Below are 23,544 nucleotides of genomic sequence, written 5' to 3'. Positions count from 1 at the left end.
TTGTTTCCTTCTGTGATCTAGGTCCGTCTTTCTCAGCCAGCTCTGCAGGGCTGGAACCCACAGACCCTGTCTTCTCTACCTACACAATCTCAGGCGTGGTGGTTGGCAAGGAAGTGGGGGAGGGGACCGTGACAGTTATGGCAGAAGGCAGGGCATTGACTAGTTACTGTGTCTTTCCAGATAGGAGCTTTTTGACAATTGATGATTTATAGATAGTTTTTTTAAGTTTTGCACAAATATACTATTACAGTGATTGAGGATAAGAGACAAACACTCATCAAATCTGTGTGGTGATGGCGGGATGTGGGGCAGAGGGGAAATCACACAATTTTGGAATGGTTCTCCAGGTGATTCTGAACCTCCTATTCCTCTAGGTGAAAACAAATGAGATCTTTTTGTTTCTTGATGGTTCTTTTTTACTTAATGACTAAGACCAATCAACCCACTGATAATCTAGAAAGAGATAAAATTAGGAAAACAATTTTTTAAAGTATAGGATGACTACATTTTTATCCTTTAACAGCAAAGATTCCCAGAAGAATGTATTCTTTTTAAATACTTTAAAATGAATTTTAAAAGATCACTCAATTACACTTTTTCAAGCAGAGATTATAAATATGCTTTGAAGCTCTATCTGGTAAGATTTAATAGCACTAGTTACAATTGTGATTTTAAATATGTAATTAATACATATATTCTGGGAGGGCAAGGCCCTGCCTGGCTTACCCAATGTCACAGAACACATTTATAGCACATGCCTGAGGAATAATTGTTTAGTGAATGTATCAGAGGCTAAGTCCTAAGGAGCCTCTGTACTGTAAGGCGACTAGAGATAAGAACCAACAAGAATTTTCTCTGGCAATTCTTTATGAATGTAAGTAACTCTATCTTTGGATATACAACTCAGACCTGTCTAAAGGCTGAGTCTAAGCAATATGGGCTCTTCAGTTTCCCTCCTGAACCCCATCCCCAACCTGACATTTTGGTTTCTATAAGCAGTAACCACACTTACACCAGCTCCCGATGTAAATCAAGGGGTTGCAAACTCTGAAGTCTAAAGAGGCCAAAACAGATGATGGAAATGAATGAAGGCAGCTGGATGTAAGGGAAATGGACACCAGGCACCATATCTGGACCAGGAAGACCCAGAGATAAGAACCGTGGCAGACAGGACAACATGAACACTGACCACGGAGGGGAGCCACTAGTTTGCTCTAACTCTCAGGTTGCAGAAGCAGTGAGAGTCCCCGGGTTGCCAGTTCTGCCTAATCTTTCAAGAAAAAACTTGAAACTCAGAATTCTTCATTTGGAATTTTAATTGTATATGTTGGTAATACATTGGGCAGACCAAACAAAGCAGATGTGGGGATATATTCAGTCCTTGGGCCACAGGCTTCCCTGAAATAAAATCATATCCATATCTAGCCCTGCTTGGTCCACCACATCAAAGATGGACTTTATTTCTCATTTGTGGAAAAAACAGTATCACAGCCAGAATTCTCACAGGATGATCTATGTTTTCTGATCACACTTTTTTTTTTTTTTTAAAGTTCTCCTCAGGAGCCAGATAAACAGGCTACTTTAACCTACTTTCCATAAGACAGATAGTGGTGAGCTTGGGCTAGAGGTCTAACATGTATGAGTGAACACGAAACAAAAAATAAACTCCATCAATAAAAACCGCTAAACATTTGCCATACTTCCATTTCACAAAGTGTTTCCAAGGACATCCTGAAAATAAGGCAAGACAGTCCCATGACCAGGTGAACTCACTCTTGGCAGGCAACAAAACCAGCCTCTGGGAGCCGCCAGCCTTCCTCTCAGCAGTTTCAGGCAGAGGCAGGAATGTCCTCCAGAGCTCCTAAGTATGCCTAACTATGGATTTTCTCCCCGCAAAAAAGTATACACTCTAGATTAACAGGACAACTGAAGTTTTACCAAATTTAAATCTGATACTATATGGTAATATGCATATTCATAAAAAAGAAGCATTCTTATTTACCTGTAATTTTGAAAGGTCTTCTGTATAACTTTTATCCAATAAGGAATCGGATGATATTAAGACATTAACCCAAGGATAAACTAAGCCATAATGACTACAGGCATTAATCTAAAATGTAAAAGAAATTTACCATAAGCAAAATAGGACAAAACAAGATTCTCTTCATCTATTCCACCAAGAACAAGCAACTGCTAATCTTCTGCATGTCACAAAGTTAGCTATACAGTTTCCTAGAATGGGAAGAAAAGTCTCAGGCTTGCTGATTCTCACTGAATAAAACTGCACCAAAAATGGGGGGGGGGGATGCACTAAGTATTTCCTTATATATTTTTTAAAATTTTTATTTATTTTTTTAAAGATTTTATTTATTTGAGAGAGAGCACATGCACAAGCAAAGGGTCATATAGAGAGAGAGGGACAAGTGGACTCCAGCCTCCCTACTGAGCACAGAGCCTAACAGGGGCTCCCTCCTAGGACCCATGGACAAGATTTAAGTGTATTTTTAATTCCTGCTTATAAGATATCTGGTAATATAAATTAGGTTTGATTCTAAGCCATTAAAAATCACAAGGTACACTACTGTAATATGTGGTATACAAGTTTAATTTAACATGTTATTCTAGTCTCTCACCAGATCCTCTGATGTTCGCAGTGGTACGGTGTCAGGGGGCTGCCTCTTGGATAATCTCCAGATGTACTGTGATGTGAGCTTGAAAAAGAGCTCCTGGAGAACCACATCTGGGAGACCTGCTAAGACCTGAGCTTCCCAAAGGTCTACCAAGAGCTGAGGAATGGTATCTTCATCCTTACCACAAAGCACCTTGAAAACAGTGAAACAAGCCCCCATATCCCAGATAAATATAGTATCGATCAAGTTATAGCTAGTCTGAGTAGCACTCCATCATGGGGACCATGCATTTTATAATTTATCATTAGCATTCGTCCTATGGCAAAGTACATTGAGATGTTTGAACAGAAACCAGATTCCAGGTTGCACAAATGGAATTTCTCTAGATACATCCTTTTAATGTGTACTTTTATAAATTTGTGAAGTGTAAGTCTTCTTTTGCAATAAACAAATGAAAACACAGTCTCTTATTCTGCTTCCTGTCCTGCACCAGTTTTATCAGCCTGTCCAGAGCCACTGCATTTTGAAAAGTGACAAACCTTAAAGAAGGAATCTGCTTCTTCAACTCCAATTTTGTTGTTCTTCTGTAAGCCCAGGACTGAAGCCACAAGCAGGCCAGGCTGAGTGTCCTTCAAATGTGCTGCAAGCTCGGTTGGAACAATCTGTCCCTTTCTCTGTTGAATCAATAGCCGGGGTTCCAGAATGAAGCCACACACCAACTTCATCTTCAGATAAACAAGAAATTTAGGATCAAAATGTACACTGCGTTCATCTTGAAAATACATGCCAGTGCATTCAAGGTTCATGGTTAAGCTATTAATACTTCAGTCTCAATTTTTTCTCTAACTACAAAGTTCTCGTTCTAAGAAGGACATCACTGTTAATTGTCTTTGAAGAAGTTATTAATATTTAAGTATCAGGATATCCTATTTTTGTAGAGAGCTTTATATTTAAGTCTACTTGTTTAAAAATAATATACCTTGAGAATATAAAAAGACTAGACCTTAAGAAAATTCATCTTTCTAAAATTGTACTCTTCAAAGCATGTTGTTGCTCTTGATGCTGACTTGCTCTCTTCATCATAACAAAACATGTCATTTGTACAATAATAAAGCACTTCTGTTGTCTTGTTTTAGAAACTGAAGTCATACTGTGGGCATCTGACCACAGGTGACAAAATAAGAGTCTAGAACCACAGGATCCAAAGCCATGTTGCCTGCTCCAAACCCTGGCTCGAACACTCACGAGCTATGTGGTCTTGGATGACTCCTTTCTCCCTCTTTGTCCTAGTTCCCTCATCTATATGATAGGTATAATAATAGCATCTAACTTAGAGCATTGTTGTAAGAATTAAATAAGATAGCATACACAAGGGGCTTAGAATGGATAGGGGGCATAATAAGTGCTCATTTAACATTACCTTTTAATTTCCTCCTCTACTGATTAACATCTGTGGCTCATGAACCATTAAATGGGCTCTCTTCGAAGGAAAAGCTACCTTTTCTTCAATAATGTCATTCAATATCAATCTTCCTTAATGTCATTTGTGATTTTCTCAAGTGCAGGCCATTTCCTCCACTACTAGACTCCTAAGGCTCATGGTTAACATCCCGCTTGCTGTACTTGAACACAAAGCACTCTGTTCTGTTTCAGTGGACATACCATATCCCTCATGCTAGATCAGACTGTCAGCTCAGGGCAGACGCTGTATATTCTTTAGAACCAAGTACTGTGCTCTGAAAGCACCTGATGCAAAATTGAGAGGTCTTTGGATACCCATTGCTACCACTGATCACTCTTATTTCTTTTTCATTGACCAGATCAAAGCCCACGCACTCCCACTTTGGGTCACTTCTTTTCTAGCATGAGGTCTATTCTCCTTTATGACTAAGAAGAAATGAACTAGACAGAAGCCAGAAGAAAACTAAACACCTTATGGCTACCAGGTCCTGTTTCAGTCTGCTGTTAATACCAAGCAGGGCACTGTACCTCTGGATGGCTTTTCATTTCATTTCTGTGCATGTCAAGGTCTCCCATTTTCAGAGCCATTGCTGCTTTGGTCAATGTCACTAAGATCGATGAAAACCCGGAAGTATCCAGCTTGCTTAGATAGCTTATGGCAGTTAAAGGGTTAATATTCTTCATAGAAGGACTACAGAGAATATGGGGCAGTTGCTTTGGCTCAGCTACATGGAACATCTGGACTACTTTTGCTGCTAATTCCTTTAGTGAACATGAATAAGAAATAAAAGGTCAGTTAACCAACACAGAGCTACAAAATCAGCAAAAAAAGAAAAAAAGAGATACAAAACCAAGATGTAAACTTCCAAATGAGACACAATTGTAAGTATTCTGTTTGGATTTAAAAAGACAGAGTTCACTGTGATAATGTGGGAGACCTGAGATGACCTGAAGTGATCTCTTTGCTGAGGTATAATGCAGAAAAAGTGGTGAAAATATGTACAGAGTTGTGGCTGGCATTTCTAATTTTTTTTTTTTAAGATTTTATTTATTTATTTGACAGGCAGAGATCACAAGTAGACAGAGAGGCAGGCAGAGAGAGAGAGGAGGAAGCAGGCTCTCCACGGAGCAGAGAGCCCAATGCGGGGCTCGATCCCAGGACCCTGGGATCATGACCTGAGCCGAAGGCAGAGGCTTTAACCCACTGAGCCACCCAGGCGCCCTGGCATTTCTAATTTTAATAAGAGTTCAAAAGAAGAAAATAAATTTATGATTAAATTACACTTAAAAGACATTAAAAATTCCAGCTTAGTACAAAATATACTTAATGAGGTAATCTATTAAAAAAATTTCATTTCTCTTCAAACCTTAAAGTATTTGGTCTTATAATGTTCAGCTTTGGATATCTGACTCAATTCTTTTTAAAAATACAGTAGGGCTAAAAACAAGCCTTAACAATATCTTAAGGTCACTGGGCCAGGATTTCCTAAGTGAAGCTTTGGACACTTGGAGTTTGGGAGAACTAGGGTTGTGTTGTGCAAAGGAGTGCAGATAAGAAGGAGGAGGGCAAGGCCCAGGGTGTGTGTCGTTCTTCTAAAGATGCGTGCCTGTCACACTGGGCAGGTCACTCAGCCACAATGAACCACATTCCCCCACCTATACAATGAGAAAGTAGGAGAAGGTAATTATAAATTCTTTTCCAAGCTATAATTCTAGGATTATTAATGAAGAAAAGGACATTTTTATAACCTTTTTAGGAAAAGAAGAAAATAATCCCAAAGAAAAACATTTGAAACCTGACTTCTAAACAGTATCACATAAAATAAATGGCTAAAATGAAAAGTTAGGAAGGTTAGATATAAGTAAATAGAAGACCATATTCACTTCACTTAATTCTTCATCCAGGTTTTCATAAAGTGAATGATTAATGTAAAAGATTAGTCCCCTCTCGTATTTCTGTGATCCATCCTCTAGTAGCCAGTCTGCTCGGGCTAAAACTTCAGCCATAGACAAACCAGACATCTTATAATATGGTAAGGCGAGGTGGGAATACTGGGTGTCAAGCCTAAAGGGAAGGAAGTAAAAAAAAAAAACCCTCAAATTTGTCATTTTTAAAGCCTGGATGTCTAACACATTTGATAATAAAATAGATAATGCTTTCTGGAAGACATAAATCTCAAAATACTCTTCTACTGCCATATGTCACTGGAACAAGTTCTAAGTTTTATTCTGTAAAGTCATTCTAATTAATACAGTTTCTTTTTGCCTGCTCACAATAAAAATAGAAAAATAATTCATTAAGTGAATTTAGGATTTATAATGTGGCTCTAAAATAATGGTGTTGATAGGAAAGAAAAGTCTATTTTGTTAATTTATAATCATTCCCATGGGTCAAGTAAGCCTTTGAAATAATCATACACAAAAAAAATCTATAAAGTCCATTCTCAAAAATAAAAACCACTATTCATCCCAGTCCTTTTCTGAACTCATAAAAGCACTGAGTACAAAGATTAAAATCCCAGACCACCAAAATAGAATCTCTCTTTTAAGGCTAACAGGCAATAAACCAGTAACAATGCCCGTCTCTGAGATTTTCAAGGTCATGAGCAGGTCCCGAAGACCTGAAAGAAATTTAGTTCCTAAATTAAGCAGAGGGAGACTCATGAACTGGAGAGTCATTGTTCATCTAATAAATTGTAACTCCTTGAAGGCAGGAAACAGTCATGTTCACCTTTGTGGCTCTAAGCTTAGCACAGTACCTGGCACACAGTATGTGCTCAATAAACGCGTATGGAATACATGAAGAAATGAACCGCCTCCCCTCAAGCATTCCCCCATTCATCAGATAGCTACCAGAGATGAGAAAGCTGGCACCTACACCCAAAGCTCCAGATGGCTTCTTTAACAAGTTTCCAAGAAGCATCACCAACCTGCTGTAGCAGTCTCCAAGGTGCCCACAGCTTTCTTTAAATGCTTCCAAGAGCTCCGCTTTTTCTCCAGGTTCCAAATGATTGGCATCCATCAAGGCAGCCCTCACTAACAGGTGAGCCTCACTAAGAAGGTGGATACAGCTCTGGGTTTTTGCAGTCTTGTAGGTATTACTGTAGTCTACCTGAAACAACAAAAAAGGCCAGCCACTAATATTGCTGCAGAAAGACACCCACAAGTTTCCTGGTTCTTAAGAATATCTAGACGGGGCACCTGGGTGGCTCAGGGGGTTAAGCCTCTGCCTTTGGCTCAGGTCATGATCTCAGGGTTCTGGGATCGAGCCCTGCATCAAGCTCTCTGCTCAGCAGGGAGCCTGCTTCCACCGCCCCCCCCCCGGCCCCCGCCGCCTGCCTCTCTGCCTACTTGTGATCTCTCTCTCTCTCAAATAAATAAATAAAATCTTAAAAAAAAAAAAAGAATATCTAGACATTTTGTTAGTAAAGTTCATATTTAGACAGATTAAATCATAAAAGACTAAAAAGTGGTTATTTATCATTTGGATAGGCCTAGCTGAGGTGTTCTTTTCCCTAACAATCCATGAGCCAGTTTAATACATATATGATTGTAAACATTCCCTTGTTAAATCATGCTAATCACTAGAGAAGTTACAAACAGCGTAATACTAATAATACTGTTAACTTAGCAATATTTGGATCATAGTTCAATAAGGCTAACAAACATGTGAAATAGCTAACGTTTTTAAGTTTTATGATTGAAATCTTTCTTAAATTCAGACTGAGTGTGCTTCCTTTATTGTAGTTTCAGTCAGTAAATTTAGGCTCTACTTGGTCTATTTCTGTAACCCACCGTGGGCTTATTAAAATTATCACTAGTTAATCTGAGTCAATCAGTATTTTCAGATTCCAGCAAACAAATCATCTACATGAAGTTTTAAGACTTTCCATTAAGTAAGATTAAAAGGACAGGGCAAAGCTGATATAATTATCAGCATTAAAATGCCAGGGACAAATCAGGCAAAACCTTGACTTGATGATCAAAATTAACATCACCAATAAGAGCACAGGGGTCATGTGTCTCCTGGTGTAACACCTGAGAAAGACACAATGTTACCTGTGCAATGTTCTGGCTGAGAATAAGCATACACAACCTGAATCTAAACAAGAAAATATAAATAATAAAAAATTTTAAAAGGTAGAGGGGCAAAAATTTATTTTCAAAAATATCTATGCCATTAAAAAAAAGGCTATGAAATTATTCTGGATGAAAGAAGGTCAAGGAGATATGATAATTATATGCACCACCTGATGTTAGACTGGGCCCTGTACTGCAGAAGGGAGATGCTAGTAAACTGACAACATTGCAATACGTGTCCCATATTTATTCATATATTAAGCATTTCACGGTACTTCAGTGATGTAAACAAATACTCGGATTGTAGGAAACATACAATGAAGTATTTAGAGGCATCAGGCTCTGATGAATGCAAATTACCTTCCAATGGATCGCAGTGTGTGGGGGAGGGGGATGTGGGGGGGTGTGTGTACGCGTTTAGAAAGTACAAGAACACAAAAAAAGAGAGAGAAAGAGAGAAGCAAAATGGGTAAAATGTTGATTATGGGTGAATCTGTGTGGAGAATATACAGGGTTTTATTTCTACTATTCTTAACCCTGCAACTTTTCTGTAAGTTTGAAATTATTTTAAAGGAAAGAGTTAAAAAAAATGCTAGTGATGAGTGGGCAGCTGTTGCTCTTATAAAAGGTAGAAGGGTGCCCCCACCTGGGCCACTACCCACAGGACAATGAGGCAGGTGCGCAGGGCCCTGAGACAATCTTCTAATATTTCAGAGTGAGATGGGGATAAATGATCTAGGGTTTCTCTCACCTCCATTTCCTGGTTCTCTTTGCTAGGGTTGAAAGTAAAGGTCGAAGGCTATTTATGTTCAGACTGGTTAATCGATCCTCTTTGGAGGGTGGGTATGAGTAAGTCAGTCTTATTTTAGTGAAGGGAATTTCTACTGGCTCCTCAAATGTCAGAAGCTGTGAAAATGAGAAGGTGACTGAAGATCCACACTCTACAGTCAGACAGAGCCTGCAAGCTGGTTGGCTGTGGCATTCTGAATGTGTGATGATTAGAATCAACATCTGGTCATGACTTTGACTCTAAATTTCTACCAATAAGAACTGAAAGTGTGAAAGGGACACCTGGGTGGCTCAGTCAGTTGACCCACTGCCTTTGGCTCAGGTCATGATTCCAGGGTCCTGGGATTGGGCTCCTTGCTCAGTGGGAAGCCTGCTTCTCTCTCTCTCTGCCTCTGCCTGCTTGTGCTTTCTCTCTCTCTGACAAATAAATAAATAAATAAATAAAATCTTAAAAAAAAAAAAAGGATCCCCAATTTGGGACACCTGGGTGACTCAGTCGGTTAAGCATCTGCTTTCAGCTCCGGTCGTGATCCCAGGGTCCTGCTCGGCAGGCACCTCCCCCTCTGCCTGCTGCTCTGCCAACTTGTGCCCTCTCTGTGTCAAGTAAATAAAATCTTAAAAAAAAAACCAAAACTGGAAGTGTGAAAGGAGTACCATTTCTTTGTACAGTTGCACTGGTGAGATCGTATCCACAATATACAAATTCCACCCAGCCTCAGCTATAGGAGGTGTTTTAAGCTTACCACTGGTTCCTTTTCTAGAACTGAAAGCAAAACAAAAGATGAGAATTACAAGGTAAGACACAGAATTAATATATGGTAATCTTAAATGGTAAGTATTAGATACCTAAGAAGAATTATGCAATCATTTTCATTGAGTATTTTCTTCAGTGATTAGCTATACAGTGGATTTTTATACATTAGTTCACAACGCTACATAGCCCTACAGCATTTAAAATTCGACAACTCTCATGTACTGATAAACCAATTGTTTCCAATTTACTCCACAAGAATTCTTAAATGGGCAAAATACTCAAAGAACAGGCAAGACCCCTCAAAAGGAAGAGAGACTTGGCTGTGAGAGTGCCTGTGCCCAGTGTCTGTCTTGCACATGGCCTTCAGGAGTCCTGCTTGCCTTATGCCACCCATCTAAGCAGAAGCTGCAACAGAACACTAGGCCAAACACTCGGGGCTGCTGGGGAAATGCAGAACATATACATAACCATGGTCCACTTCAAGCACTATCTTAGCTCTGGCTTTCACTATGTGATGCATTTTCTTTAGCATACAATCTTTTTAAAATGCAGACCTCTGACCAATGAAACTTTCAAATAGACAAGAAATTTTTTAAGAAATCATTTAAAAATAGAATTTTTAAAACTGTCCAATGACAAAAAATGTCAATAACTCGCAAGACAGTGAACTGTTCTTCCTCTTGCCAGAAAGCTTTTAGAATCAGTCAGTCTCAGGCCATTCTGTACATGCCCTGAGTGACCGGTTACCCAAATCAACCTCTGATTATTCCTGTTGGTGGGACAAAGCACAGACACAAAAAAATCTGAAAAAGCAAAAATTCATGTTAAAAACAAAAACCGATGTTTGACTAGAAATACAACTCTTCCTTGACTTACAACGAGGCTACCTCCCAATAAACACACGAAAAATTGGAAATACCATAAGTCAAATACACCTAACCTCCCAGACATCATAGCTTAGCCTAGCCTACCCTAAACTTGGCTCAGAACACTCACAGAAGCAATCATCTAACACTAAGCCTATTTTATAATAAAGTGTTGAATATCTTATGCAATTTACTGAATACTGTACAGAGTGAAAGACAGAATGGTTTTCTGGGTACAGGTTGGATGAGTGTATTGATTGTTCACCCTCATGATCACGTGGCTGCTGCGAGCTGCTGCTGCCACTCTGTAGCATCACCAAATACCATACCACAGGTTGCTAGTCAGGGAAAGAGCCACATTCAAAACCTGAAGTACAGTTTCTAGTGAATGGGTATTGCCTTCAACCTCATCGTGAAGTTGAAAACTTGGAAGTCAAACTATCTGAGTAGAGGACCATCTGTACATTACCAGCTTCTCTTCCCCTGGATGGATTTCTTTCCTGATTAAATTATTCACAGGAGAACACACAAATCATCATCCTCATCCTCATCGTCACCTAATTCCTACCACTAAGTTCACAGAACAGGAAATGTTGGACAGACGCATAATTAGTCTGGAACTAAATGTTCAATTCCAAACAACATAAAAGCAGAAAATCTAAGAGTCAACCAGAGATTAGTGTTATCAAATGCAATTTTAAGGTCGATCAGCACTTACCTATATATCATGAATGTGCTTTAAGGTAAGAAATGCATTACTAATTTCTTTTGAATTGAAATACCAGAAAATAATACCTGGATAAAAATGTAACTACTGGAAGGTCAAAGAAGAAAAGAAAAAAAGTAGTAAAGAGCCTTGTAGTTTGGATTAGCTTTAGAGGCTCTGTCTTTCCTATTAATTACACTGAAGAGCATGTCCTTTAGCTTATCTCAAATACCACAGATTATTATTGGAACTATTTTATAATTCATTATCTTCTAAAATTCCAAGGTTAATATAAAGGATAGTATGGAGATCACTAGGACCTTCTTTTCCTTCTCTGGAAAAAAAAACATAGACAAACCATCTAATCATTCAAAGTTCTGATTTTTAAAAAGATAAACTAGGACACACACAAAATACACCAGTAACAATTCATTACAGAAACGTTGGCAGGAATGAGTGGAAGTGTGGGGATGCTTACAGAAGCCTCTTAGGTGATTCTCTTCTTTCTGGAACAGCCTCAGGGTCTGCCTTGGTCAAAAGTATGAGGTGGTTTTTAAAGTGACAGATGGCTTTCAAGCCTATGAAAAGCTGTATTCTTAAAGCACAGACATCCATACTGACAGGTGGGCAAGCCTAGTAAAGGAAACATCACAAATTTAACCAAGAAATAAAGGTACAGGAACTTTAACCTTCAAAAGTCAGTTTATTTATCCTGCTCCCCCGCCGACCCCCCTCCAAAATAAAAAATCTGAATTCCTATTCTTATCAGAGGAGGAGGTTGTCTTGTCCAAAGTTATGTAACCAACTACCTATTCATGTGTGCCCGCTGAAGAGCTACTCAGTATTCACTGACTGAGTGAATGCAGGCAGCAGGTGCTCTTGAGCCCCTCAAGGCTGTGGGAACTCCTGTGTGGCTGACAGAGCGGCTCTCGGAGCACAGCTGTGGGCTGATAACCTGCTGGAGAGATCCCTACTTACAGTGGGCTGGTTCAGGGACATGACCCAATGTGGTTGCTAGGAAAAATTAGACACTGTAAAAGGTCATTCTACTGCACAAAGAGAACATCAATGGTTTCTAAGTGGATGGATGAATAGAAGAGAAATGCTTGCATGTTCTGATGGCCTCTCACTGCTAGCTCCTTAGGTGGGAACATTGCCTGGAATGGATGACCGGCTGAGTGTGTCAGGTAAATGGGAGGAAATCCTGGACCAGGAGCAGGCTCCTGTCCCCGTAAAGGAGCACTAATTCAAGTAGAATGGGTAAGATAATAGAAGCACTCTTTCTGGGAGCTCACAAAATGATGCTGCCAGGCCTGTGCCCTCTCGTCCATGAACACTATTTTGGTTCTGAGTTATCTTCATTGTCCTTTTGTATAACTGGGGAAACCTTTCCATCCATTTTTTTGTTCCTAAGAATAGATGAGATGGCCTTAGCTAGTGCTGAGGAGTCAGGCTCTCAGAGGAAAGGGAGGAAAAATGTACACTTCGGACATCCTGAGGTCGTGAAATCTTTCTCAGACACCACGGCTCGCAAAGTCTGAGTTGGCAAGAGGCTACACATGAGCTGGTTCAGGTGGTATCTAGCATTTCAGAATGGTAGCGTTGCAGGACAGGGGGAGCCATGAGGTGTGATCATCACTGTCCTTCCTTCTGCCACCCTCAAGAGGACGGGCCTCAAGGGCAGCTTCCCCCACCAGCGGGCTGCCCATCTCTCTACTTCTTGCCCTTCCTCTCTTCCTTGTTCCCTCCCTCTGGTTTTAGGAGACACTGAGAAGACCTACAACACGATTTAATTTCAAATGCAGATTGAACCTACCTCAATCCACGATGTACCCCTCACTCCAGCATCACCACCTATGTTAAGCCTATGTCTTTCTTAGGTTTGAAAAATAGAAAACAAAAAAGCAAAGCAAGGTGTTGGGAGGAGGGAGGGACAAAGAATCTGTTGGCTTTCCATTTTTACTAGGGAAATAACCTTTATTTCTAAAATATACTCTTGAAGAGGCTATGTGTGTATCTTAAACACAGAAAGGCATGGGGAAGCTGTGAGTCGGGTTTCTTAAGAGGCTGAAGGTAGACAGTATGCCTGGTCAGCAACAGAAAGCTATACACAGCCCATTGCATGAAAGAGTTACAGAGAACCCAGATCACGTGAAATGCTATCACATGTCACAATTTGGGTAACTGTGATAGTGGAAGAGGACCTCAGACATATTAAGCACTACAAAGTAACCTAACCATCAGTACTGAACACTTACTTTTCCAGGAAAAGGTGTTCCAGGTGCCAGATAGACATTAACTTATAAAATATAAGCCATCATGGGGCTCCTGGGTGGCTCAGTCGGTTAAGTGTCTGCCTTTGGCTCAGGTCATGATCCCAGGGTCCAGGGATTGAGCCCCTTTTCTTCCTCTCTCTCTCTGCCTCTGCCCCTGATCATGTGCTCGCTCTCTCACTCACTCTGTCACTCAATAAATAAATAAAATCTTTATAAAAAAAATATAGGCCATCATAATTTGGAAGTTTCCTGCAGCATGTTGCTTTATAACAAATATCCATTCAAATAGTTTATACCTGAGAAGTGGAATAGCATATGATGCATATCACACAAAGGATAGGTATATTTCTGAGAACAGAAATTCAAGGTCAGAAAATACAGAATTTCATCATAAAACTGCCTATGGTTATTTTGTAGTCAAGAGCTCTTCAGAGAATAAGCATATCAGTTCTCACTCAAAATGAGGTTGATAATCTAGCACATCCATTAACTCTCAGTTTAAGACGATAGAAATACATCATAGGCATATCTGATAACAGTAGAAATCAATTCTTTTCATGCATTTGTGTCCTTGAACACACAGAGTTCTCTAGTGCTTTAATAGCTATATACAACTGTCACCAGTATTCCCATTAAAAAAGAGTAAAATTGTAGTATACTAGAGTTGTAAAGTACTCTCTCTGAAATTACCCTACACATATTCTTTACCAAATTTTAAAAACTTTGCCCATCACCTAAATTCTGAGTGAAATGTCTTCAAAGTAATCTTAAAAAGTGTCACAAAATGCTTACTATTTTATGTCCAAAAGTTCTGCTTTGATAAACAAGACCTTCAGACCTCTAACGATCACCAGTTTAGACCCAAGAGCAAATCTGTAAGCATTTCTGTACCCCTTTTTGATCGTAAGACTTTACTGTCATCTAAAACCAGTTCTAACCTTCAGGGTGGTGTCCACGTATGGGTCCTCCTCACGAGCTGCCGCCGCACTGCACCGCACTGTGAAACACTGTAGGTTGTTGCTAAGGAAGAGGAGAGACACCACTGAGCAGAGCAGAGGCCAATAACCAACATGCCCATAGTTGGGAGGAGTTCACACAGGCAAACAGAGCAATGGTGGGTAGGGAAGACCCAACAGCATTTGACGATTAGTCTGCTTCTTAACAAAGAGAGCACCTCCAAATCCCCATGGAGTGGTCCCCATAGTCACCACCTCAGCCCTACTGAACCATGATCTCTAAGAGCTGAATCTAGACATGTATAATTCTACAAAGCTCCATGTGTGGCTCTGTTGTACATGCCTCATTAAGAACCATGGATGTGGGTCAATGTGTCATTTTACAGACAAAATGATGTCCCAAGGAGCTTCCCAAAGCCCAAGGTACAAAGAGATGACTATCGAAGTCAAGATTAGAACACAAGTTTCCTGACTACTAACTCTATCCCACTCATCTCAGGATGTAATTGAGCCTAGGTCAGGCTGGATAACACACTTAGATTATGCAAACACATATCTGATGGTAGAACTGAAAATTATAGACTATCTGAAGGAGTCTTGAGAATTATCCACTCCAGAAGCTTGTTTTAAAGATGAGGGCATGGAAGTCTTATGACTGGTCTAAGACATCTCTGGAGGATGGAGCCTAAATAGACCCCAGGTCGTCTTACTCCTCACACTCCTCTAGCTCTTTCTACAACCCCAGGCTGCTTCTGCACTGTAAAATGACCTAGAGACCGCACAGTCAGGGCACAAAGGAGGCCTGGTGACTAGTGGATAAATCAACACTCCATGCTGGCATTAAAAACAGTTAACTGGGCACCTGGGTGGCTCAGTGGGTTCAAGCCTCTGCCTTCGGCTCAGGTCATGATCTCAGGGTCCTGGGATCGAGCCCCTCGTCAGGCTCTCTGCTCTGCAGGGAGCCTGCTTCCTCCTCTCTCTCTCTGCCTACCTCTCTGCCTACTTGTGATCTCTGTCTGACAAATAAATAAGTAAAATCTTTTTAAAAACTAATAAAAACAGTTAACTTAGAAATTGCTACAAAACCCATCCTATAGCGGGTTCACAGGAATAATTTTTCCCCCCACAGGAATAATTTTTAAAAACAAATTAAAAAGTTGGAGAATTAAAAATGAACTATGTTGAAATAAAGCAAACCTAGCATTGATCTTATAATAGAAGAAATACTTCTTTTTTTTAAGGATTTTATTTATTTGACAGACAGAGATCACAAGTAGGCAGAGAGGCAGGCAGAGACAGAGGGGGAAGCAGGATCCCTGCTGAGCAGAGAGCCCAATGTGGGGCTCGATCTCAGGACCCTGAGATCATGACCTGAGCCGAAGGCAGAGGATTAACCCACTGAGCCACCCAGGCGCCCCCAGAAGAAATACTTCTTGGCTCAGTCAGTTAAGAGTCTGCTTTCAGGGTGCCTGGGTGGCTTAGCCGGTTAAGCGTCTGCCTTCAGCTTAGTCATGATTCCAGGGCCCTGGGATGGATGCCCCCCACCCCCACCCCAGCAGCAGGCTCCCCACTCAATAAGGAGTTTGCTTCTCCCTCTCCTTCTGCCCCTCCCCCCAACTTGTGTGTGCACACCCGAGCTCTCTCTCTCAAATAAATAAATAAATAAATAAATAAATAAAATCTTTTTAAAAAAATAGGAGAAATACTTCTTTATAAGGAAGGCATTCTGGTATTTCCACAGTTGGGAGACTTTACACAATGTAGGTAAGATGTATCACTCAGGGCATTCTTTCCCTGTTTTGGGGGGTTTCCACTGCAGCCTCAGCTCATTGCCATCTCTGTCCACTCCACAACGTTCTAGGACATCATCTCTGGAGTCATGATAATCGCTAGAACAATAGAACCACCACTTAGAAATCTACAATAGAGAGTTAGCACCAGGAAGTAAAAATGAATAGAAGGGACTTTGAGATAGTGAGAAGCAAAAAAGCACCTGTGGTGGGGCCGGAAGGACAGGTGAGAGTAGCTATGACCATAAAGATAAATGACTAGCAGATTCCAGAGGTTAAAAAACTGGTCCTCTGACTCACTTCCACCTACAGTAACCCAGCTGTTGGCTATTGCTGGAATACTAAGCAGCAGTACAAGAGAAGAATAAAGTGAACTGAAGTGTGCTGGCATGAAAAGATGTCCAGGATACGCTGCTAAGTGAAGCAGCAAGTTGCTGAACGGTGGACGTCATATGATCCACTTCTATAAAACCAATCATAGTAGTAAGTGCACTGTTTTTTTAAATAAGTTGGGTGAATATACACCCATTGTTCTTTTCAAAGATTTGATTTATTTATTTGAAAGAGAGAGAGTACAAGCAGGGGGAGGGGCAGAAGGAGAGGGAGAAGCAGACTCTCTGCTGAGCTGGGAGCCCGATGCGGGGCTCGATCCCAGAATCCTGGAAGCATAACCTGAGCTGAAGGCAGAGGCATAACCAACTGAGCCACCCAGGTGCCCTAAACATGTCAACCATGTTGACATGGTGAACTCCGAGGACTAGGATTATCCGGGGGGGGGGGGGGGGGACTTTTCTATTTACGTATTTCTATAAGGGTGACATTTTACATGATTTTATATTGTTCTTAGATTCTTCAAAAAAAATTTTCCTTTTTTTTTTAAATACCAGCCTCCAAGGAACTTTTCAAGACAAACTTACGGGTCAGGATATTTCTAAAATATGTATTTACTGGGTAAAATATGCAAAAAGTTCAACAAATATAGGATTTTTAAAATAGGGATGGGGATCTTTATTAAGAATCTGAATTTAGGGACGCCTGGGTGGCTCAATTGGTTAAGCCGCTGCCTTCGGCTCAGGTCATGATCCCAGGGTCCTGGGATCGAGTCCCGCATCGGGCTCCTTGCTCGTCAGGGAACCTGCTTCTCTCGCTGCCTCTGCCTGCCTCTCGGCCTGCTTATGTGTACTCTCTCTCTCTCTCTCTCTGGCAAATAAATAAAATCTTTAAAAAAAAAAAAAGAATCTGAATTTACATATAATAACTGCTATTCTAATGTCTAGTGCTTCCATGGTCAGTCAAGTTAAGGGTGTCAGAATGTATTCTGGTGCTGATATTAAGAAAAGCTTCAATAATTTCTTACCTGGAGACAGGCAAAATCCAGTCCCTTCAAATCCCCATAACTGTGTTTTCAGGACTCTACATTCTAAACTAACTCATGACTTATATTTAAGAGAGAGGGGGGAATAAGTTTAGGGAATCAAATCACTAAATTCTCAGTGTCCTTTACATCTATGCAATCAGAGAAAAGATTAATAGTCTTTTGCATCAATATTTTGGGAGAGAAATTAAAACTTTACTCTTTCTCCCTCTAGTTTTTCCTTGGTTTCTAAGATGCTGTAGTTCCTTAGGTTCTTTTGCATTCTTGAAAATCCTTCTGTTCTTTCTCTCCTTTCTTAAACATGACCTTCACCAGAGTTTAGTTTTCCAACTACTTTTCTCTGCTATACACTCTTGGGGCCATGCTCGCTATTTGGACAGTCAGTTCTTTCTTGATGGTAATAAAGCATCTACGTTTCCCTTTCTTTTCTGATCTTCAGTTCTGTGTCCAAAAGCCTACGTAACATTTCCTCTTGATACTCCCTAAGCGCCTCAAACTCATAAACCAAGCTTCTCTTTTGCCCCACACTTCGCCAGCCTCTGCTTTCATAAAAGCAGCCTCAACACTCGGGCAAGGTTTCCTCATGCCTCCGCCATTCCCACCATCCCAACGGAAACAAAGTCTTGTCATTCTCTTGCCAAAGCCTCTTCCATCCATTCTTCCTCATCCTCTCACTGCTGTAGGCCCTGGTTATCCTTCTCTGAACCATTTCACTACCCGATTTACCTGTGTTTAATCCATCCTGTATAAAAGCTACAACTAATTTTCCTAAAGCAATGCTCTTATCACATCACTGTTGATCAAAACCTTAAAGAAGTCCTTAATATTCAAAGTCTTGAGCTCTCTCTTGAGCATCATTTGTACCACTTCTCTGCATTTCAGCTTCTTCATAGTTAAAGAACATCGCTATATGCAACACAGAAATTGAGACTAGCTACTTCCACAGTGTTCACTTAGGAAACCCATAATAAATAGCATTTCTCCTTACACCAAACAGGAGGAGAGGGCAGCAACTACATGATGAGTGAGTGGCGAATCTTCAGGGGAATTCTACGCTGTCTGAATATACTCTAGCACCTGCTGTAGTTACTGATACTACCACTCAGGTGGAAAAATTTAAAAATCACTACCCTCTGCAATTAGTTATTAGATGCTCCCACAAAACTAGACATAGCCTTTGTTTATAGTCTTCCCTCTCTCTATAATGCCCTTCTCTTCTAATCTACATCTGTAGATTCTAACTAGCTTTTCTCACTCCAAGCACAAAAAACTTTCCTGTATGACTCAGCCAGAAGTAATTTCTCTCCTCACAGGGCCTACACCACTTTCACGAAGTCTAAAGATATTTGTCACAAATCCCCTCGTGTCTGTGCCGCATGCCTGCATCTCTGGCCTTCTTTCATGTTGTTGCTTTAGAAAGCAGATGGTGTACCTTGTTCAAAGTGCTTGGCCAGAGGGCCCAATGCAGTGTCTTGTACATAACCTAAGCTCAAAAAACAGGAAATAGAACCAGAAGCATCAGTTACGGCTGAAATAAAAGGAAATGAGATTAAAATCCTACTCAGGAACCCAAGTTCAAGAATTTGGTTGAGCTCAAGGCTTTGAATATTAAAGACTTCTTTAAGGTTTTGATCAACAGTGATGTGATAGGAGCATTGCTTTAGGAAAATTAGTTGTAGCTAGCATACTAGGGTAAGGCAACTCAAAAGGCATCTGCCTCCAAATAGCCACATGACCTTGCCAATTCCAACCTCTGGTTTATTTCCCCATTTGTACTACTCAGAGGGTAGTCTTTCTGGCTCCGTCACAGTTCTAAACCATTATGAAATAACTCACACAGAAAGGATAGTGCAGCCGAGAAAAAAATTTAAAAATCTAAAAAGAAATCCAGAGATGTCCTGACTGGCTCCACTGACTTTTCATTAAAATTCCCTACGAAAATTTTGCCTCACAAAAACCCCTATCCAATCTAAGAAAATAAAACAAAGGCAAAACCAGAATCTAAATCTTTGACATTGAAAAGGTAGGTATGGGCCATCAAAAGACAAATATACATCATTAATTTATAATACTATATACCAGTTCAGGGGCACCTGGGTGGCTCAGTGGGTTAGGGCCTCTACCTTCATCTCAGGTCATGATCCCAGGGTTCTGAGATTGAGCCCCGCATCGGGCTCTCTGCTCAGCGGGAAGCCTGCTTCCTCCAATCTCTCTCTCTGCCTGCCTCTCTGCCTACTTGTGATCTCTGTCTGTCAAATAAATAAATTTTAAAAAATCTTTAAAAAAAAATACTATATACCAGTTCACACAATTCTCATTTATTTTTTAAAGATTTTATTTATTCACTTGTCATAGAATGAGTGAGAGCACAAGCTGGGGGAGAGGTGGAGGGAGAGGGAGAAGCAGGCTCCCCGCTGAACAGGGAGCCCAAAGGGGGATTCTATCCAGGGCCCTGGGATCATGACCTGAGCCAAAGGCAGAGGCTTAAACGACTGACCCACCCAGGAGCCCCCACACATTCTTAAATTCTCTGATTTAAGAAGCAACCCAAGAATATGCAGAATAAGTGACTCCAAGTCCAGCAAGTAATACTATAACATACCTTGCGATGACATGCAAAAATTGTGGTGTGAGCACTGCCTGCTGAGACTTCTCAGGATACTGGTAAACTGACATTAATTCAACAGATTTGACAACCATGTACAGATAGCCCACATGAGGTAATGAGAAGAAACAGAAGAGACTCAGCAACTCTTTTTCCTGAGACAAATTTTTTCTATCAGAAGTAAGGGAACCTGCATGAAAAAAATTGGGGGGGGGGGTAGAAAACCCATGAAACCAGTAAATAAAGGAAATCGATATCTTAACTTTTCTAAGGAAAGGTGTCTATCAGGGGATAACCAAAGAGTTGTTTAGGGAAAACTGCTCTTTATAGAAGAATGCCGGTAGGAAATGAAAAGGGAGTGATATAATTAAAATATCACCATTTGCAACCCCTAATAAATTAACAGATCTAGGTAATAATTGTCACAAGAAGAGTCACCAAAAGAGTCAGTACCTTCCAACAGAAGTCAACACTACTTATGCTACCAAATCATCATCTTCATAATCATCATCACCATCGTCATCTAATCAGGACTTAGTCTAGATCAGCATTGTCGACAGAAATATAACATGAGCCACATATGTAATTTCAAGTTTTCTAGTAATCACATTTTGAAAAGTAAAGAGAAACAGGCAAAATTTTCATAGTGTATTGTATTCACCCAATATATCCCTATTACCATTTCAACAAGCAGTCAATAAAAAAATTAATGAGATCTCTTATATATATATATTTCTGTACTAACTCTTCAAAAAATGGGGCACCTGGGTGGCTCAGAGGGTTAAAGCCTCTGTCTTTGGCTCAGGTCATGATCCCAGGGTCCTGGGATCGAGCCCCGCATCAGGCTCTCTACTCAGCAGGGAGCCTGTTTCCCCCTCTCTCTCTGCCTGCCTCTCTGCCTCCTTATGATCTCTGTCAAATAAATAAATAAATTCTATAAAAAATTTTTTTTAAATGGTGGGAATTTTACCCTTAACAATGTATTTCAATTTAGATTAGTCACACTTCAAGTACTGAACAACAGTTGGTGGCTAATGGCTACCAAAGTGAACAGTATGGCTTTAGATCAAACTACCAAGTCACAGGGAAATATAGGAGACTCAATTAGCAAAATTCAGATTATGGGAAATTCTACAGTATTAGTCCAGCACCTTGCTACTGCAAAGAGAGAGAAAGGGAGAAGCCATTAGATAGCTGACCCCCTAACCTGGCTCTGGGCCCTCTCTGGTCTCCAACTTTGCCTCACGACCCTCTCTGCCTTGCTCTACCTCTCAGTCTTGCTTCTCTCAGTTCCTCAAACATAAGATTCTCCCTCTACCAAAATGCCTTTGTTGCTTCCTCTGCACCCAACCATATTTCCAAATCAGCCCTGATTCACTCTTCAGATCCTCTTTCCTAGGAAGACTTTCTTGACCCCTAAATGAGGTTAGTATCTTTGCTATAGGCTCTCAAGGTAGGGTTCTTTTCCCACAGAGCACTCATTTCAGTATGTAATTGTATACTCTTTGATAATAATCAAATAATTATTTGATTAATGTCTGCTTCCCCCCCCCCAAGACAATAAGCTCCATGAGTACAAGTACTTTGCCTACTTTCCTCATTATTGGTTCCCTAGTATTCAGCACAACACCCAAAATGGTAGGTAATAAATGTCTACAAAAAGAAAGAAAAAAATAAGGGAGGTTTATAAACACATTTAATCAGAATAATATTTATATTGTCTCAGGCAACATCTAAAGATGTTAGGCAGGCCAGGACTAAGTACGGAACCCAATGGCAAATTCTCAGTCTTGGCTGCCCACTGGTTCCGGGGGAGCGTTTAAAAAACTACTGATGCCCAGGCACTGTAGTTGACTAATTAAGTCAGAATCTCCAGTATGTAGAACCTGGGCATCCGTATTTTTTAAAGCATCCAAGTAAGCCCAATGTGCAACAAGGTTGAAAACCACTGCTCTGAATGAACTTCCCATTCAGGCAACATTTTCCCACCTTGCTTGCAAGACCATGAAACGAAGTTTTGCCACATACCCAGCTAAAAACCCACAGCTAGGACAAGGCTCCAATTTCCCTTTTTGGGCCAAGTAACCATTTCAAAAAAGAGAAATGCGTTTTGCCTGTCATGTCCTCTCCATGGCTTCTCCTAAGTAGACACAACTTCCCTTTCTAGTGCTCACAGGAGCACTATTTAGCATTATTTGCTAAGGAACTTGGCATTATTCACTACAGAACCTGTCCAAGGGCACAGGGAGACTCTGTAGAAGAACCTAATGTATTCGCCACATCAGTCTCCCTTCCCAGGCCAGAGCCTTTTCACCTCACTGCACTATAGAAATGCCATCCTTACTTACCTGTTTGGTAAATGGGTAGCAGCTGAAGTGAATGTAACTTGATGTCATCAGAAAAGACATAGGACGAAATATCAGGAGCAAAACGTCTGCGAGTTTAAAAAGAGAAAGAAAGAGGAAGAGATCTAATTTCCATGTACGTCTGTGCAGGTAAATAGATCTTAAATGCTAGTGAGTGAAAAGCGTTGTAATACTTATAGAGCAGATGCTGAATGTGGTAATATTTTGTTTTTTCATCAGCTAATCCAGTGGACTCCAGTGTAACAGATACTCCAGATTGGCTACTTTTTTCCCCGAGAAGTTCCATGGGCTTTTGACAGATAACAAAGTCATCTGACTCAAGCTGCAAAGTTTCATTGTTGACATCTCAAAAAATAAAATTTGAGAAAAGAGTTTAATTAACTCCAAGTACTACTTGAATGAAAATTAAATTTCACAATACCCCAGACCAATTAAATAAACATATGGTACTTTTATTTATTCATACACAGACATCTCATATATTTGCAAGGCACTATGGTTTTGAAAAGCCTTGGCCCATCCTCATTTTTTCCTCACAACTAATAAAGTACAACAGGATATTATCATCCCAATTTTTTACATGAGAAAATTGAAACTCAGAGAGATTGGGGCACCTGGGTGGCTCAGTGGGTTAAGCCTCCGCCTTCAGCTCAGGTCATGATCCCAGGATCCTGGGATTGAGCCCCGCATGGGGCTCTCTGCTCAGCGGGGAGCCTGCTTCCCCCCTCTCTCTGCCTGCCTCCCTGCCTGCTTGTGATCTCTCCCTCTCTGTCAAATAAATAAATGAAATCTTAAAAAATAAAAAAAAGAAACTCAGAGAGATGGTATTCCTAACCCAAGACCATTCAACTTCTGAGAACTGGGGCTAGAAACTCATCCTAGCTCTTCCA

The 23,544-nt window shown here is 40.5% G+C and overlaps 1 protein-coding gene across 1 annotated transcript in view; it reads right to left on the bottom strand.

Moving 5' to 3' along the window:
- HPS3 (HPS3 biogenesis of lysosomal organelles complex 2 subunit 1) overlaps window positions 1-23,544 on the bottom strand; it is a 38,588-nt gene that overhangs the window by 6,947 nt on the left and 8,097 nt on the right. Inside the window, exons 3-14 of the mRNA XM_080804442.1 lie at window positions 22,828-22,999; window positions 22,637-22,722; window positions 20,286-20,478; window positions 14,501-14,582; window positions 11,765-11,919; window positions 9,615-9,723; window positions 7,022-7,203; window positions 5,976-6,156; window positions 4,620-4,853; window positions 3,170-3,355; window positions 2,634-2,822; window positions 2,003-2,110 (exon numbers count right to left, since the gene is read on the bottom strand). Of these exons, the coding sequence (XP_080660568.1) occupies window positions 2,003-2,110; window positions 2,634-2,822; window positions 3,170-3,355; window positions 4,620-4,853; window positions 5,976-6,156; window positions 7,022-7,203; window positions 9,615-9,723; window positions 11,765-11,919; window positions 14,501-14,582; window positions 20,286-20,478; window positions 22,637-22,722; window positions 22,828-22,999 (1,877 nt within the window). The remainder of the gene's footprint in view (window positions 1-2,002; window positions 2,111-2,633; window positions 2,823-3,169; window positions 3,356-4,619; window positions 4,854-5,975; window positions 6,157-7,021; window positions 7,204-9,614; window positions 9,724-11,764; window positions 11,920-14,500; window positions 14,583-20,285; window positions 20,479-22,636; window positions 22,723-22,827; window positions 23,000-23,544) is intronic.

The sequence above is a fragment of the Martes martes genome (assembly GCF_963455335.1).
Source record: "Martes martes genome assembly, chromosome: 1".
NCBI classification, from domain to species: Eukaryota; Metazoa; Chordata; class Mammalia; order Carnivora; family Mustelidae; genus Martes; species Martes martes.
The sequence above is the reverse complement of the archived record's forward strand: the minus strand, read 5'-3'. Positions and strand labels throughout refer to the sequence as shown.